The sequence below is a fragment of the Budorcas taxicolor genome, chromosome 2, assembly GCF_023091745.1.
Source record: "Budorcas taxicolor isolate Tak-1 chromosome 2, Takin1.1, whole genome shotgun sequence".
In the NCBI taxonomy this organism is placed as follows: Eukaryota; Metazoa; Chordata; class Mammalia; order Artiodactyla; family Bovidae; genus Budorcas; species Budorcas taxicolor.
Window position 1 is genome coordinate 113,897,362 of NC_068911.1, and position 16,204 is coordinate 113,913,565.

The window sequence follows — 16,204 nt, forward strand, 5'->3', positions numbered from 1 at the left end:
CAGAGACTTTACTTTGTCAACAAAGGTCTGTCTAGTCAAGGCTATGGTTTTTCCGTTAGTCATGTATGGATGTGAGAGTTGGACTGTGAAGAAAGCTGAGCGCTGAATTGATGCTTTTGAACTGTGGTGTTGCAGAAGACTCTTGAGAGTCCCTTGGACTGCAAGGAGATCCAACCAGTCCATTCTAAAGGAGATGGGTCCTGGGTGTTCTTTGGAAGGAATGATGCTAACGCTGAAACTCCAATACTTTGGCCACTTCATGCGAAGAGTTGACTCATGGGAAAAGACTCTGATGCTGGGAGGGATTGGGGGCAGGAGGAGAAGGGGAGGACAGAGGATGAGATGGCTGGATGGCATCACCGACTTGATGGATCTGAGTTTGAGTGAACTCCGGGAGTAGGTGATGGACAGGGAGGCCTGGCGTGCTGCAGTTCATGGGGTTGCAAAGAGTCGGACACGACTGAGCGACTGAACTGAACTCAAACAGCAAAGGGACTCAGCCATACATATCCATGTATCCATATGTGATTCCTTTTAATAGAGAGTATCCGAAATAGAAATCTATTGACAAAATATCAGATTTACAGTAATTATTGCAGGAACTTCCTTAAACCTAGTCTCTGTTCTGCCTCAAATCTCTCTGCCTGTAGGACATGAGGAAGACAAGGTCAGGAAGCTGTAACTGGAATTAATCTTGTCAGGATTTATTTGCTGATTAAGTTATCACTGAAGGGTCTTCATGTCCAAATCCAGTTCCCTAAAGTTCCAGGCCTGTAGGGGGATGTGGCTAACCTAGCAGTTTTATTTTATAAATTTTGTCCTGCATAAAGCATGCTATTTTTCTCCCCTTTATCATGGTCCTCATGTTTCTTCAGGCATGTCTGAGGGAAATCTGGATTCTGTTCACAACTGCTGTCCCCTGTGAGCATCTCTTCCATGTGTGGGTACCACCCTAGAAGCCTTTTCTTTTGCCCCTGACCTGCTCCCTCCACACTGAAGCTGGATGGTACAGAGGAGTGTCTTTTAAACTCCAGGTCAAGTTGCCATGAAATCAGTTGGTGATCATCTCAGTCAGCTATGTTCTCAACATCTGCACACAATCACTGCAGAATCTGAGTGGTGTATAGCAACAAGCCTCCTCTGCTGAGGTGTCTGTGAGTCACTGGGATTTCAGTGGTTCAGGCTGGGCTCTTCTGGGCTCAGCTTCAAGCTGCAGGTTGGTCTCCGTCTGCTCCATGTGTGTCTGAACCTCCTCTGGCCAGCAGGGTAAGTTTTTCTCCAGAGAGGCTACAAGAGGGCCATACACAGCATGTCCTCAAACCTTTGCTCCTGTCAAGGCTGCTAACAACCCAAGACCAGGCCGAGCCCGAAGTCAAGGGGTGAGGAAGCACATTCCACCTGCCAGGGTGCTGTGACAAGGGTGTCTGCTCTGGGGAGTGAAGAATGGAATCCAGTACAGTAGTTAGCATTTTTCAAAAATTAAGTAGAACAGGAAAAACATTAGACTGTAGTATGGAAAGGGTATGCACTGTCTCTTTAAACTTCTGTCTCAGGTATGTTGCATATACATTATCAGTCATTGCTCAGATGGGCTCCCTGCTTCTGCCCCTGCCTCCCCTGCAGCCTGCAGTACCACCAGAGGCGTCTTCGCTGAAATCTTGTCAAAACCCTCCCATGGTTCCCCATACAGGTCCCCTTCCCGCTCCCCAGACTCACCTGCTGTGCGTGCTCCTACCTACACCCTGATACCTGCTCCTCTCTCTGCCTGGACCTCTCCTCACACAGCATCTACCTATGTGACTCATTCCTTCACTGCTGCTGCTGCCAAGTCGCTTCAGTCGTGTCCAACTCTGTGCGACCCCATAGACGGCAGCCCATCAGGCTCCCCCGTCCCTGGGATTCTCAAGGCAAGAACACTGGAGTGGGTTAGTGAGGTTTTGCTTATTAATATTTATTTAGTGGTAAGAACATAGATATCCTAAAGAAGGGGCAGACAATTAAGAAACAGCAATTTTTTCTAAATAGGATTTTCATAATGAAAACACTCATGAGTCAAACCGCTAAAACAGAAAAGCACACAAATCTAGAAAAATGCAAAATACCTTTTCTCTTTTACCTGAATTAACCTGAAGTGAAAGTGAAAGTGTTAGTGGCTCAGTCATGTCTGACTCTTTGAGACCCCTGACTGTACAGCTCACCAGGCTCATCTGTCCATGGAATTCTGCAGTCAAGAATACTGGAGTGGGTAGCCATTCCTTCTCTCCAGGGGATCTTCTTGACCCAAGGATTGAACCTGGGTCTCCTGCACTGCAGGCTGATTCTTTACCAACTGAGCCACCAGGGAAGCCCTGAATTAACCTGACGACACCTAGAATATCAACTTTGAGAGTAATTTTAAATCATGCAAAAAACAGTACTTGTAGCATTAAATCATAAAGAAGTATCTGGCTTATATGTGACAAATAAAATGAAAGCAAGTAAAAGTAAACAGTTTATAGAATTCAGAGACAATCAGTGTGTTTAAAAAGTGAAAGCAAGGCAATCAGGGACAGGAGACACTTTGCAAAGCAGAATGCTACAGCGATGTCTACTGCTAGCCTAGATGGAAACAGGAGACTGAACACTGAGAATCACTGATGGGATGGATAAAAGCGTAGTAGCTCTAATAGGCACAAATCACCTGGCCCTCCGGTATAAATGTCAGAACATAAACAGAGGCAGTTTTCAGTTAAGAACGTAAAGTTGTATTCTCTGACTACTCATTATAAAATTGCAGCCATCACCACCATACTGGACAGTCCTGATCTGCGTCTTTGCTTAGTCAGTGAGTCAGCACATTGACACAACATGTGACACAATGTATGTGTTACCTGTTTGTATGATTTCCCCACAGAAATATAGCCCTAGGAAAACAAGTTCCTTTGCCTGCTTGGATCTATTCCCAGGGCCTGACCCAGAGCAGAACCTCAATTGTTTGTTGGTTGAATGAATGAGTGAACAGGGATTTTTCTCATAAAACAAGAAATATGGAGGCAAGTGGTCCCCAGGTTGGTTTGGAAGTGCGTCATGCCTTCAGGGAGCCAAGCTCTTTTCAGCCTTTCACTCTGCTGAGCTCAGGGTGCTGGGAGGTCCTTTCTGATGCTCTCGAGATGAAGCCTGCTCCAAACCCCATGCCGTTCCCCAACGAACTGCCAGAACAGAAGCTCTTCTCTGCCATCTCGAGTTGATTATCAGTGGGAAGGTCTCCTCTGTACTGGCCATGACTGGGTTAGACACCCATCTGTAAACCAATTCCTGGCAAATAGAATTCACGACTGTTTTCAAACAGCTGTCATGATTCCTCTCCTGGGGCTGCACACATTGCCACCTAGAGCTGAACAAAATCGGTACTGTAAAAACCATCTGGAAAACAAAGGGACGGGCAAGGATCACCCACAGTGTTTCCATGCGAGACAGGTGGGGCTCCCCTTGGACCATGGCTCAGAGGTGCCATCTTCAGTTATTAAAGCCCAAAGCCAGGGGAGCAGGGGTTGGGCTGTGATCCTTGAGACGGAGGTGACCATGCAGCAGCCATGGTCTGTCCCAGGATGCAGCCACTTCGCCGTCCATCTACCCCTGTCCCCCCGACTGCCACTCAACCCACACAATGAGAGCAGAGCCACCCCCACTGCTTCGTCTCCCCAGAGGTGTTCTTCCAGAAGAGGAGGCCCCCTCTTCACTTCCCTGTTTTCCCTAAGACCTGAGAAAATGAGATCAACCACTTTGGGCTCAAGGACTTCAAATTCCTAAGGAAAGAGGATTTACTGACCAAAAATCTGACATCTTGTTTCTTTTTTTGAAACATGTAAACAAAGTAAAAATTTAAAAACTTTATTTTTGGAATAGATAATACACATACATGGTACAAAATTCAAAAGGTACAAAACGTAAACCGTGAAAAGTAACCCCCACCCCTCATCCCAGACACCCGAAGCTGTCAGGTTCCTGTGGATCCCCCTAGAGATTCTCTACCTATGCGCACACGCACAGAAGTATATATACAGCCACATTTTCCCCACCCTCTTCATTTTCAGAAATAAACACTAGTAAGCCAAGTCTTTATCTCCACTTAACCATGCATCTTAGGGATTATTCCATGGTAGTAGATAGAGGATAGCTTAATATACCATTGTATGGATTTGCCACAATATATTTAACCACTGCCCTATGTTGGTGGCAGTTTCCATCTTCTTGCTATTACAAATAATGCTGAAATGCAAATCCTAGTATATAGGAAAAATCCTTAGATGTAGCATTGCTGACCTGAAAGGTCTGTGCATTTGCACTTTTGATAGACACTGTCTGACTGTCCTCCATGTGGTTGTACCGTGCATACTTCCGCCAACACAGTATCCCAGGGTGCTTCCCGCTGCTTGGTTTCATGTGGCTCATTCAACCAGCCAGGTTACCTTTATGCATGGTGTACTCTGAGCCAAGACATACTCCTGACCCAATCTCTGAAAATAATACGTTCCCTTCCCCCCCCCACTCTCCCCATTTGCATGGGGGCGGGGAACCGTCTGCAAAAAGTAATGCCTTTGAAAGGTCTGAAACCTTGGACACCTTTCTCATCTCAGCCATTAAGATTACAGGGTAACACACACTCTGAGACCCTCTAATGTGGCTGAATAAAATCATCCCCTCATTCTCAAGCTAAGCACAAATCAGATCAAAGGTTCAATCTGAACTCTGCTAATACAAGGATACATAGCTGCAGTTTGGAGAAGCTATTTTATCCAGCCAGTTTCCTAATCATCCACTTTAGTCAGATGCCAGGGAGACTGCAGAGAACAATACAGGTGATGTCCCTGCTTTTGCCGCTTACACCCCGGAGTGGAGGGCAGCTAACAGATGTCGCACAGGACTAAGGGAGTGTGCTGTCAGACAGTGTCGTGTGCTGTCAAGATGGAGAGCAGCGGAGAGGGCAGTGTGTGGTCAGGGATGCAGGCTGACGCTGAGGCATCTGTGCGAGCGTCAGGTGTCTGGGAAAGCCCTTGTCCACAATCTTGGATGGAGAGCGGTCCAGGCAGAGGCAAAGCAGCGTGAGCCTGGCACGTCAGAGGAACTGACGAAAGGCTGACATGGAGAGTCCATCGTATTCCCCGTGTCATCAAAGAGGCCATAGACCAGCTGCTAAATCCCCTCTAACGTTTCTACACGTTTACTGTGAGAACAGGGAGACCATAACATTATTTTTTTACATAGCATTTTTAGCCTATCACTGTGTGCTATGAGACAGAACTGCCATGGCTGGGACGAAGGACCAAGAGAAGGCCTGGGGACTCTGAGGACACATCACACAAGGCCCTTCTCTTGGTCAGCGCCAGCTGCTTGGAGAGACACTGGGCCCTCGCCCTACGGGGGCTCTTCACGGTCCGGCTGTGCAGCGAGTCGTGCTTAAGGCCACCAACGGCCACGAATGACTCAGAGCACTTCCTCAGTTTCGTTCAAGTCAATTAACTGCATCTCGGGCTCAGCCATGGTAACTTGTTGCTAAAAGGCCACTTCCCTAATCACCTGCAGAGAGGGCAACATGAGGCCGTGCTGAGGTGACAGCGATCAGGCGGCACAGGTTTGCAGGCCATGGGCCCAAAGTGCCCTCAGGCAGGACTGCTCTGGTCAATGTGACAGCCTGAGGTCCCCCCTGTCTCCTGCGCCTGGTTTCAGGAGGCCCAGGAGCTGCAGGGATTGTCAGCCAGTGAATCCTCAGCCTGGGAAAGGTCTCCTGTCTACCAGCCCCTCTGCCTTCTGGTTTTGCTGGCAGGACACCCAGCTCTCCACAGAACACGGGCAATGAACCCAGTTAAAACCACACCCTGCAGACTCTGATGAGAGCTTAGGCCTGACGAACTTGGGCTGTGCCCACTCAGGCCCTTGACGAGTAACCTCGGCACCTCCCTTGGAGCAGTTAGCTGAGGGTGACCCAGGAGCCTGAATACAGACTAAGGACGGTAACAAACGCAACCCGAGTATCTTCTCAGGTGCCTGGAGGTCATCAGTCTGTCGTGCTCACAGTGGCTCTGACTCCCTAAGGTGCACATGGGATGGGGCCACAGGCCAGGGGCTTCCTGAAAACCCCAGGCATCGGCCGCCAGCAAGCTCACTGCCCTGACCGAACAAGGAGGACAGACTGCTCCTGGGGAAACCTCCTTCTCCTGGTAGCACATGTTTTACAGCTGTGACGTATTTTTCATCTCCAGAAAAGCCTGTGGCCTCAGCAGAGCAGCCAGCCATCCTCTGGGCATACAGAACGGGTCCTAGGAGGCCCCCTGACCTCTGAGGCCTGACTATAAAGCACATTTAATGTCCTCTTTACTTACAAAGGCACTATCCGCACTGTGGGTTATCCGTAGCAAACAGAATTCTCAAGACTGGCTTCTGCAGTTTAATTCAAGATGTGTTCAAGGAACAGAAACTGATTTATTATCTTTTTCAGGCCTTATCCCTTAGTCCTAAGGGACTGAAAAATGGAAACTACATCTCCTGATACCTCCCTATACCAAAACCGAATGAAACTCTGTGGAAACACAGCCCAAAGTCAACACCCTCACTTCCGGAAGATGCATCAGTTCCTCTGGATTAGCCATGCCCAACCTTCTTCAGTCATCCAGAAAGGAGGGCCACCGTGATCCCCAGGATAACCCATTTCTCCTCCCACCACCTGGGGACAACACACGAATAGCCTACCTGCTCACAAGCTGTAGGCCTGTGAGCTTCTCGGCAAGATCACCAAGGCACTCTCCTGAACCTGAGACAGTTTACAGTTCTTAACTGCCCCCACCTTCCCTTGCCCCTGGAGCTCTACCTGTACTCTGGCGGCCACTGGCTTCAGCCTCACTGAGTCCTTCCGAAATCCACAGGTTACCGGCACCCACCCAGGCGGAGAAGCACATGACCAGGAACAGGGCCATCAGCACGCGGGGGCACTGGGAGCAGCCTCCTCACTGGGCGGGCCTCGCTGGACCGGCACAGAAGCCAAGGGCCGTTGATCCAGCATGAGATTCTTTAAGTCTGTACACACCAGCCCTGCTTAAACGCACATTAGGGAACTAAAACGAGCACAATGTCCCTGCAGCTGCACACAGCATGCTCACTGCACATTTAAGCTTTTATGTTTCATACCCCAAACCTGCTGACTGGTACCTCCAAGGCTTGTGTGGAATGATGTGCAAGCCTTGCCCGTGCTGGGTTCATTGATCTTGAATGATTCCTGAGGGCTGGGGCAGGAGGGGCTCAATTTGGATGGACTCCTTCCAGGGGAGAACATAAAGCCCTCTGTCTTTCCTTCAAGGTTCTGCAAAGGGTGAGTCTCTGCCCACCTTTCCGGACTGGTCTCTAAAGCCTCCTGCAGAGACTGGCCACCCACACCTCTCCCAACAAGCATGCCTTGTACTCTCCCTGCACTCTTGAGTTTTAATCACATCCGTACTTTATCCAAAATGGCTTTCCCACTAATCTCTATTCAACTGTGATTCCTCCTTTGGATCCAGCCCAACCCAGCCATCTCCGTGAAAACCCCTGGGTCTCCACACACCTGGCTGCTCTTCCTGCTCGGACACCCTCGGCACCTGCTCAAGGCCGGTCCCTCCAGGATTTACACACTGGCCTGGATGGGGGTGACTGTGGGCGAGCCCGCCTCTGGGTCCAGCCCTGACCTGTGCACAGCAGGGAGCATGTGATGTGAGGGGGGCGCACGAGACCACCCCCAGAGTGGCTGAGACTCACAGGAGAGCAGGGCGCGGTGAAGTGTCATTCTTATGTGTCAAGCTGAGGTCTTTTTTTTTTTTTTTAAATTTTTGGTGAGATGAACTTGGGTGAGTGTGATGAAGCCAAGGGCAGACACTGAGTTTTCATTCTAGTTGCTACACCATTAAGGTTGCTGACCAGCCCCCGAGGGACCAGGAACAAAAGGCATCACGGCAAGTGAGAGGCCCAATTGACCAATATTCACATGGGCTGGTCGTTCAGCTAAAAGCCTTGTTTACTAAGAAAAAAAAAAAGTCCCCGTGGTCAAGCTCTGGGGCCATGTGCTGGAAGCCTGGGTGCAGGGTCTGTGTCCCCCTACTCAGTGCTTCCTCCTCAGCAGCTGCTCAATTAACATTACTGAACAAGTGAATTTCTCTTTATTCAGAGTCCATTCAAACACAGGTACCTTCATATGTGCAATGTTACTGGAGAAATAAAAGTAGAATCAACACAGAGAACAAACACTGCCCACATTTCTTCACTGGAGGACGGGTGTTATCCAAGCCACAATGTCTGCACCGTCTGATCCCATGGACAACCACCACCATGGAGATGAAATGTGAGCAAACAGGAGGAAGGAAATATCCCATGTTGAGATCATCACACCTACATCTCTGCTGTAGTGTCCAGAACCATTTCACCATCTCAGAGCTGATACATGGCGTTTAGAGGAAGACATCAATGACGTGCGATGATGTCTGGGAATGTTCAAGAGGCCTTGGCTCTCACCTTGGACAGCAACATCTCGTTCTTGCGGCCTTCCTGCAGGGGAAACAGAAAAAGAGAGCAGAGAGGTGGGGACCGTGTTAGCGCCCACCTCTGCATCCTTCCCTGTACCCGGAGAGGCCTGTGGATCAGTGGACAGGCCTCCTTTTCCACTGCCACCAGCATAGGGGAGGTTCCTGGACACATGCTTCACGGAAGGCCCCAACAGTCACAAAGACCGACTGTCAGACTGAGGACAGGAGAGGATTAGGCACTGTCATCCCCGAAGACTTCAGTCCCCAAGGGGCAGAAGCAGAAAGCAGACACTTCTCTGCTGATCTTGGATGCCTCCAGTGAGGAAGGGGAGAGTCCCGGACACCATGGCCCAAGGAGTCCTAAGAGACAGCAGATGGAGCATGTAGAAAAGCTCTTACCCCACAAGAGCGAAGGTTAAGAATACCCTCAGCTTTAACAGAGACACCCACAGCAGACAGAGGGAGAGAAACATATCGAGGGACACCTCTCCCGTAAAGTGAGCTGCAGGAAACCCATCACTGAGGGTGCTGCAGGATGTGGACGAGCTCACTGGCCTCATCCCCTGTGTGCAGAGTCTGGCATCCAGGGTACAAGGCCATCGCTGTGTTGTTTTGAATCCCCTTCTTCCAAAGCATCTCACTGTGCGTCCTCCTCCCTGTTTGCAGTGGCCTTGATAGCTCAGGATACTTCTGTCTGCTAGCACATCATGTCCACTTCCTCCCTGGACTTCAAGGAGCCCTGTTTACAGTGAGAGGTGAGCGTGGAAGGGGAAGGACCTCGAGGGGTCGAACCCGAGCCTTCAGTCACCATGCTGCCACTTAGTGTGGAAGAAAAACTTGGTCACCCTTGGCCCTTTCTGCATCCAAGACGCCCAAAGTCCTCAAAGATGTTTCCACCTCCCTGGGCCTGGCCAGATGCTCCCACTTCTCTGGAGGCCCTTTGCTCTCGGCTGCAGTGACCCTGGTTCACCTTCAGGGTTTCTGTATACCTTCCATTCAGAGCTGGGGAGGGCTGGGTGGGCGTGAAGCTGAGTTGTTCTGCCAGAAGCAAGATACTCTGACATTTTTTAAGCACATGTTTTTGGAGGGGGAGATAACTTCTAGGGGAGAGAAAGAAGGTGAAGGTGAGTAACATTTGTTGTGTTAGAGAAGTTGAGAAGAAAGTTTTCTTATTTAAATGTAAATGGGGAGCAGTAAAGGCGAACAAAACAGGCAGAGAGGCACACTATTACACTGGTAGACTGCTTTCTCTAGTTCTGTGTGTTTACGAAATTTTCCATAAGAAAAAGATAACACAATATAACAAGGAATAAATAAGTTTTAATTGCTATTCACATCACCTTATGAAGGAGGAAAAAACAAAAAATAACCCCAAAACAAAAAACCTTGGAAGCATCGAAACTGCTGCTATGGAAAAGTCCCCAGCAGGGGTCATTCTTCTCATCACACCACACTGAGATGAGCTTCAAGTTTTCAGTAAAGACATTTCAGGCCGTCATGCCTGGTGTGTGAGCACTACTTAATTCATGCAATCTCCTGGAATCCTTGTAGGAGATGACAGAATGATATTGTCTGTCTGTTCAAAGCAAATACAGAGAGAGTCCTTTAGGTCTTTCTCCGCACGTCTGCCTCTTGCCTGCTGAAGAAAGTATGGGGCCTGTTATGTGCCAGACACTGTGAGCTCCACTCACTCGAGATTACGTGCCCAAACTCAGCATCATAAAAATGTATGGCTGGCCTTCGTCAGAGCCAGGCAAGAATCTAAATCTTAGTTTGGGCAACTTGTGAGAAACTGTGCTTTGAGAAACACGATTAGTTGGTGTAATACTGCCATTAAGGTGTTTTCAGAGTATATGTTTTTTCCCTGGCAGACTTGTTATTAACAAACCCTCCCAGGGAAAGTGAGTCGATGGAATTTTAGAGATAACTCAATGTCTCTACTCAAAAGGGTCTTGATCTCAGAGGAGGTTGGAGTCAGGATGCGGGCCTGACCTAGTGCCTGCATGGAGCCCACGGGGTCACAGGAGCTCAATTAATGTGGACTCAACTGTACCCCATAAAGGGATGCTGGGGTGGTCAAAGGGAAGCTGTGGAGGCTCAGTGGTAAGGAATTCGCCTGCCGACGCAGGATATGCTGGTGACTTGGCTTTGATCCCTGGTCGGGAAAATCCCCTGGAGAAGGAAATGGCAACCCACTCCAGTATTCTTGCCTGGAGAATCCCATGGACAAGAGCCTGGCAGGCAACAGTCACAGGGCTGCAGAGAGTCAGACACGACTGAGAACACACGTGTGCCGAGTGGTGGTCAAAGACCATGTTCTGGATGACACTGCTCTGCACGAAGAATACTTACGGCCCAGCATGGTGCTGGGACCAGGAGGCAGGAAGAATTCAGAACTGGGGAGAAGAAAACCAAGCAGGTCGGGGAAAAACAAGCAGAGGAGGCAGAGCAGGGGGTTCTGGGAGAAGATTCCATCCTGGGATGAAAATCTGATTCTTCAAACTGCTTTTCTCCCTCAAATGAGATCTTACACGAAACTGCAATATGTAAAATGGCAGAATTACTCTAACTGGAAGGAGGCGATGGGAGCTAGGGAGCAGCAAGGAAGCCTCAACACCTGCGGTGGCCCCAACTTACCTCAGAGGAGCTTGAAAAAAATTTCTAAGATTTTAGAATGCTAACTCATGGTTTTAAATTTTTACCAAGTAAAATGATTAAAAAAAAAAAAAAGGGAGGACATACTGTCACCATCATTTTATAAGAGAGAGGCGATCGTAGTATCAAAAAATAAGACAATTTTCTTTTTCAAAGGTGAGTCCTTTAAGTGAAATCCATGTAGGCATCTGCAGCCAATAGTCCATTCCCCTTCCCCTTTTTCCATCTTGCTTCGGACTGAAGGACACTGAGGCCAGCACCTGGTCTGGTCTGGGGTCTTCACGGGTTCTGAGGGACCCACCTCCCGTCTCTGACTGACAGTAACTGTGCCAAGGAGGCAGGAACATGGAAATCCTGTCCTTAACATATCTGAGGGAACTGCCTCCTTCAGAGATGGCCCCCAGCCTTCGCTCCGAGAGTGTGCAGTGTAGTAACGAGCTTTTCCATCTCACTTTTATTTGCTTTGATTTTGACAGCTTATACTTATCCTCCCAACTCATCTGCTCTTTGTTTCTGCTGTCAAAATGGCAGTGCTAGTGTGTCCAAGCAACGTTTAAGTGTAATTCTTCTTCTCTGGGCCTTTTCTCTTTGTGTATTATTTGGGAAAAAGAGCTCAGGTGGGGAGCGGTGGGTCCCTGTTTACTTCCTGTAGCTCTCTTGCTGGCCCTTTGGCTCCAACCCCTACTGACCAGAGGCTCAGCAGCTCGCCTGGTCACTTTGCCTAAGACTGAGTTCTCACTGGGGAGAGGTCTTCCCTGACCACACCACTACATCAGTCCCCTCAAGGCAAAGGCTGGAATTACTTCTGATTTGTTATTACTTGTTTATTGAAAGGATGAGACATTCTGAAATGCCTACAGCTGTGGCTCTCAAAAGTTACGTCACAATAATGGGAAGAAGCAGCAGAGAAGGAAAACAGGAGGGAAGGGAGGAAGGAAGAGAGACGAGCCACAGAAAACATGTAAGAACAAAAACATTGGTATGGAAAGACTATTTTTTATTCCATTGACCACATGCCAGGATGCAACTACCTTTAGCTTCCCTGTATCTTCAGCAATCTCTAAATTCACTAAAACTACACAGATTTATATTAGAAAGGGGGAAAGAAGTCCTGAAAATAAAGCTGATGAAATCTTGGCAAGTGACGGAATGAAGTCTCTTTCTGGAAAATCTCTTAAGAAAAGGGCACTTTCCTTTCTGGAATGATGGACAGTAATCCTGCCCAAATGCAAGAGAAAAGACAGGGGTCAACAACATTTGGCAGAGGGTGGGTGTGACAGGTGCCAGACACGTGCACAGCTGGTCCCTACCCATGTGCATAGTAGGCCAGTGGCAGGATGTGAATCCAAGCCTGTCACACTCACAGTTCACTCCCCTCACACAGGGCTTCTCAAGGTTCCTCGCAGCTTAAGATTGGGAGGAAGGCAAATGCTCGACCTGAATCTATAACAAATACTGTTTCCAGGTGGCCCTGCGATGCCATTTTACTTGTGAGTTTAATATGGCTACAGAGTGTCAAGAAAATGAAGTGAGGTTTCTTGGAACTGAAGTTCAGTTAGAGCTTCAAGATGGGCCACAAAACAACACAACCGCGACCTACTCAGATGCACACTTCACTGTCCGGTCAACTGCCCACTTGCTACTTCCATTTCAGGCCAGTGGAAAACCAAAGAAACGCTCTGGTCTGCAGAGGCTCATCTGGGGGCGGTGGTGTTGAACAAGAATCTTGCCCAGCCTCAAGGGCCCCATCCCCCTCTTACCTCCTTGAACTCTTTCACGGTCTTAAAGTACAGCCTCTGTTTTTCTAACAATTCCAAGTACTGGTCGTTCAGCTGGTCTCTTCTCATCTTGTTTTCTTGCTTCTTCTTCTCCATCTGTTGAAACATTTGGGGAAACAGTGATGAAAAGCCAGGTTCTGACCAAGGGTGGCTGACAATGTCCAGAAGGAAACTATTACTAACTTTTCATGGATTTCCTTCCAGTAGTTTCCTTCTATGCGTCATTTCTGAGGTCGTTTTTATTTATCTGCATGATACGGCATAGGAACTATAATCTGTTCAGCAATTCTCCTGTCATTGGGAATTAACTGCTTCATCTAACTCTTTCTTTGTGTGTGTGTGTTTGTGTGTGTATGTGTGAGTACAATTTCACAAGAAACAGGTAGGCAGTTTCCTCTTTACTCAGGAACCTTTCCACAGGCCACAAACACCTATTCTATTACTTGCACTCCCTGCTGGTCTGTTCTGTGTACACCCTGCACCTGCTGGTTCTGGGGGAACCTGTGCTCTGGGGCACAGACACTCCCCTGCCACCTCTATCTAAGCAGAACCCATCATGGTACCCAGATACAGGGGGCTGTGTTTTTGTTTCTTTTAAACAAACACAACAAAAGACATCCATTCAAATAAGTGCTGTTCTGCAGAGCAGACAAGACTTAATCCATTCCAGTGCCAACCAACATTCAAAGTCTACCTGGAACCCTCAATGAGAACTACTTTTGGACTCAATGAATTCACTCGTTCAACAAAGAATTCTTTGGTGCCAACTACGCGTCAGGTGCTGTGCCAGCCACCAGCAACACAGACATGAGAGGAGACAGCCCTCCCCATTCAGGGACCTGAGCAATCTCCTGGTGCCCAGCCACCTCGTGGGGGTACAGACACAGCAGCAGCCTCCTCTGCTGGCCAGTACCAAGATGCCTTCACCATGAAGCTTAGGGCAGAATGGAAGGAATGAAGGAGTCAGGCCCATTTCCTTCCTGGGGAATGCTTCAGATAGTAACAGAAAGGGAAGCCAAAGTGGGGGAAAAAAACCCAATAACTTCCTCTTGTTCTTTGCTATGAGCAAGACTGTCTCTTTGAGGATGAGCATAGTGAGTGGAAAGTCCCTGCACTGAGGGTTGTTACAGGCCTGTGGTTGGCCAGGTTCTCTGCTCCCCACCTCCCTCTAACCCCCAATCATCAAGAAGGGACTCCACTCCCTCCTGCAAGACAGTCTGCCTGCCCTGGGGAAGTGGCCCCACACATGGACAACTGCTGTCTCACTTTGCCCTCATTTTTGTGGCTGAATAGTCTTGTGACCAGTGACACTTTTTTTTTCTCTTTTGACATGATTTTGTTGACATCCTTAATAAGGAGATGAATATTCTGCTAGAGGGAAAGGGACATGGCAAGCTTTTGTCTGCAGTCCCTCTCTGGTGAAATGGGATTACAGACAGCTTGAAGGAGTAGATTTTTAGGACAGGTCCTAAGGCTATTCTTTCATGTGTTTACATTCTGGCCACACTCTCTGGACTACTCCACCCCAGGATTGTGAAAGGAGATGCCCTTTGTCCCCAGGAGGTTTCGCTGCCATGCCCAAGGACCAGGTGTGTGACACTATTTCTAAAGTAGGACCAAAAGCAAGAGACACTGAAAGTGTTAGTTAGGATTTGTCTGCTGCGGTAGTGGGAGCCTATGGCTGCATGTCTGGCTTCCAGACCATCAGCGAGTCTTCTTTTCTCCTGACAAAGTGTCCACACGAGGAGCCACAGAGTGCAGAAATGCTCACGCTGCCCCTAGCCTGGACGATTCTCTGCAAAGCTATCTCTGGAGCCCCCACATCCCTTTCAGTTCCTCTTTTCTTTTCTGAGGCTCAGTATCCTCTCACTTTGGCAGAATTCAGCAATTACTTGCATTTTTATAGGGGACTCCTGGAAACTAAAATGCTCTTGAGGTGTAAGGAATGGATCTCTGATGGTAGAATGTCAGGAACCGGACAGCCAGTGAGGACTTGATTCTGGGCAAGAGAGAAGGCCTGCTGGAGAAAGCCAGCTTCCCATCTGTGAAACGGGGGGAACACATTCACGTAAGAGGGCTTCTGGGAGGATGAGCACAGTGCTTGACCCTTGGTGGGTATTACATCCACAGAGCTGTTGGTAACCGTCTGAAAGACTGATGCAGGCAGCCTATGGAGCTGGCCTGCCCACTGTAGGGTCAGAGACCTTAGTGGGACCCCTTGCAGAGACACGAAGATGTGTCTTCAGAACTGAGAGCACATCCCCAGGACAACTGGAAGAGACCTGCTTTCTCCTGGGCCTTCTCCCATCACCAGTGTAAAACTCTGGCCACATTACAGAAAAAAAGCAGTCTGACCTTCATTCGACTTTGCTTAATTCCTTCTACGATCTGTTCCATCTGACGTAAAAACTGGTCCCGGGAAGCAGAGGAGGCCATGGCTCTGAAAGAAAGACCAGCAGAGGTATGACCAGCAAACAGGATTCAAGAAAAGGGGAGGAACTGAGGAGTCAGTCCAGATAATGCCCCAGGAGGTAGATAGGCCGCTGCAAGGCAGGAAGGACCCATGGGGGCCCTGTGATCCCAGGCAGCCAGAGATTTTAATTTGTGAGCAAGGCATGAAAGTTAGCTTGGTCTTACAAATAAATATTAATCTGTTTTTCCCCCAACCCTCTCTATAGTTTTCTTACTAATAGACACTTTCATAAATAAAATGTGACTGAAATTAACAATTTTTAAAAAATTTTGAATGGTGACAGGTACTGCTTAAGGAATGAATTTCAGTTCAGTTCAATCGCTCAGTCGTTGTCGAACTCTTTGCGACTCCATGAACTGCAGCACACCAGGCCTCCCTGTCCATCATCAACTCCCAGAGTTCACTCAAACTCACATCTGTCGAGTTGGTGATGCATCGAGCCATCTCATCCTCTGTCATCACCTTCTCCTCCTGCCCTCAATCCCTCCCAGCATCAGAGTCTCTTCCAATGAGTCAACTCTTCACATGAGGTGGCCAAAGTACTAGAGTTTCAGCTTTAACATCAGTCCTTCCAAAGAACACCCAGGACTGATCTCCTTCAGAATGGACTGGTTGATCTCCTTGCAGTCCAAGGGACTCTCAAGAGTCTTCTCCAACACCACAGTTCAAAAGCATCAATTCTTCGGTGCTCAGCTTTCTTCACAGTCCAACTCTCACATCCATACATGACTAATGGAAAAACCATAGCCTTGACTAGATGGACCTTAGTTGGC

At 48.5% G+C, this 16,204-nt stretch overlaps 1 protein-coding gene across 3 annotated transcripts in view; it reads right to left on the bottom strand.

Annotated features, from left to right (window-relative positions):
- Positions 1-8,120: 8,120 nt before the first annotated feature.
- Positions 8,121-16,204, bottom strand: part of CCDC93 (coiled-coil domain containing 93) — a 108,781-nt gene continuing 100,697 nt past the window's right edge. For all 3 annotated transcript variants that reach the window (XM_052657845.1, XM_052657837.1, XM_052657830.1), the window contains 3 exons: positions 15,314-15,398; positions 12,941-13,054; positions 8,121-8,547 (listed from right to left, as the gene is read on the bottom strand). In XM_052657845.1, the coding sequence (XP_052513805.1) occupies positions 8,494-8,547; positions 12,941-13,054; positions 15,314-15,398 (253 nt within the window). In that variant the 3' untranslated portion in view covers positions 8,121-8,493. The remainder of the gene's footprint in view (positions 8,548-12,940; positions 13,055-15,313; positions 15,399-16,204) is intronic.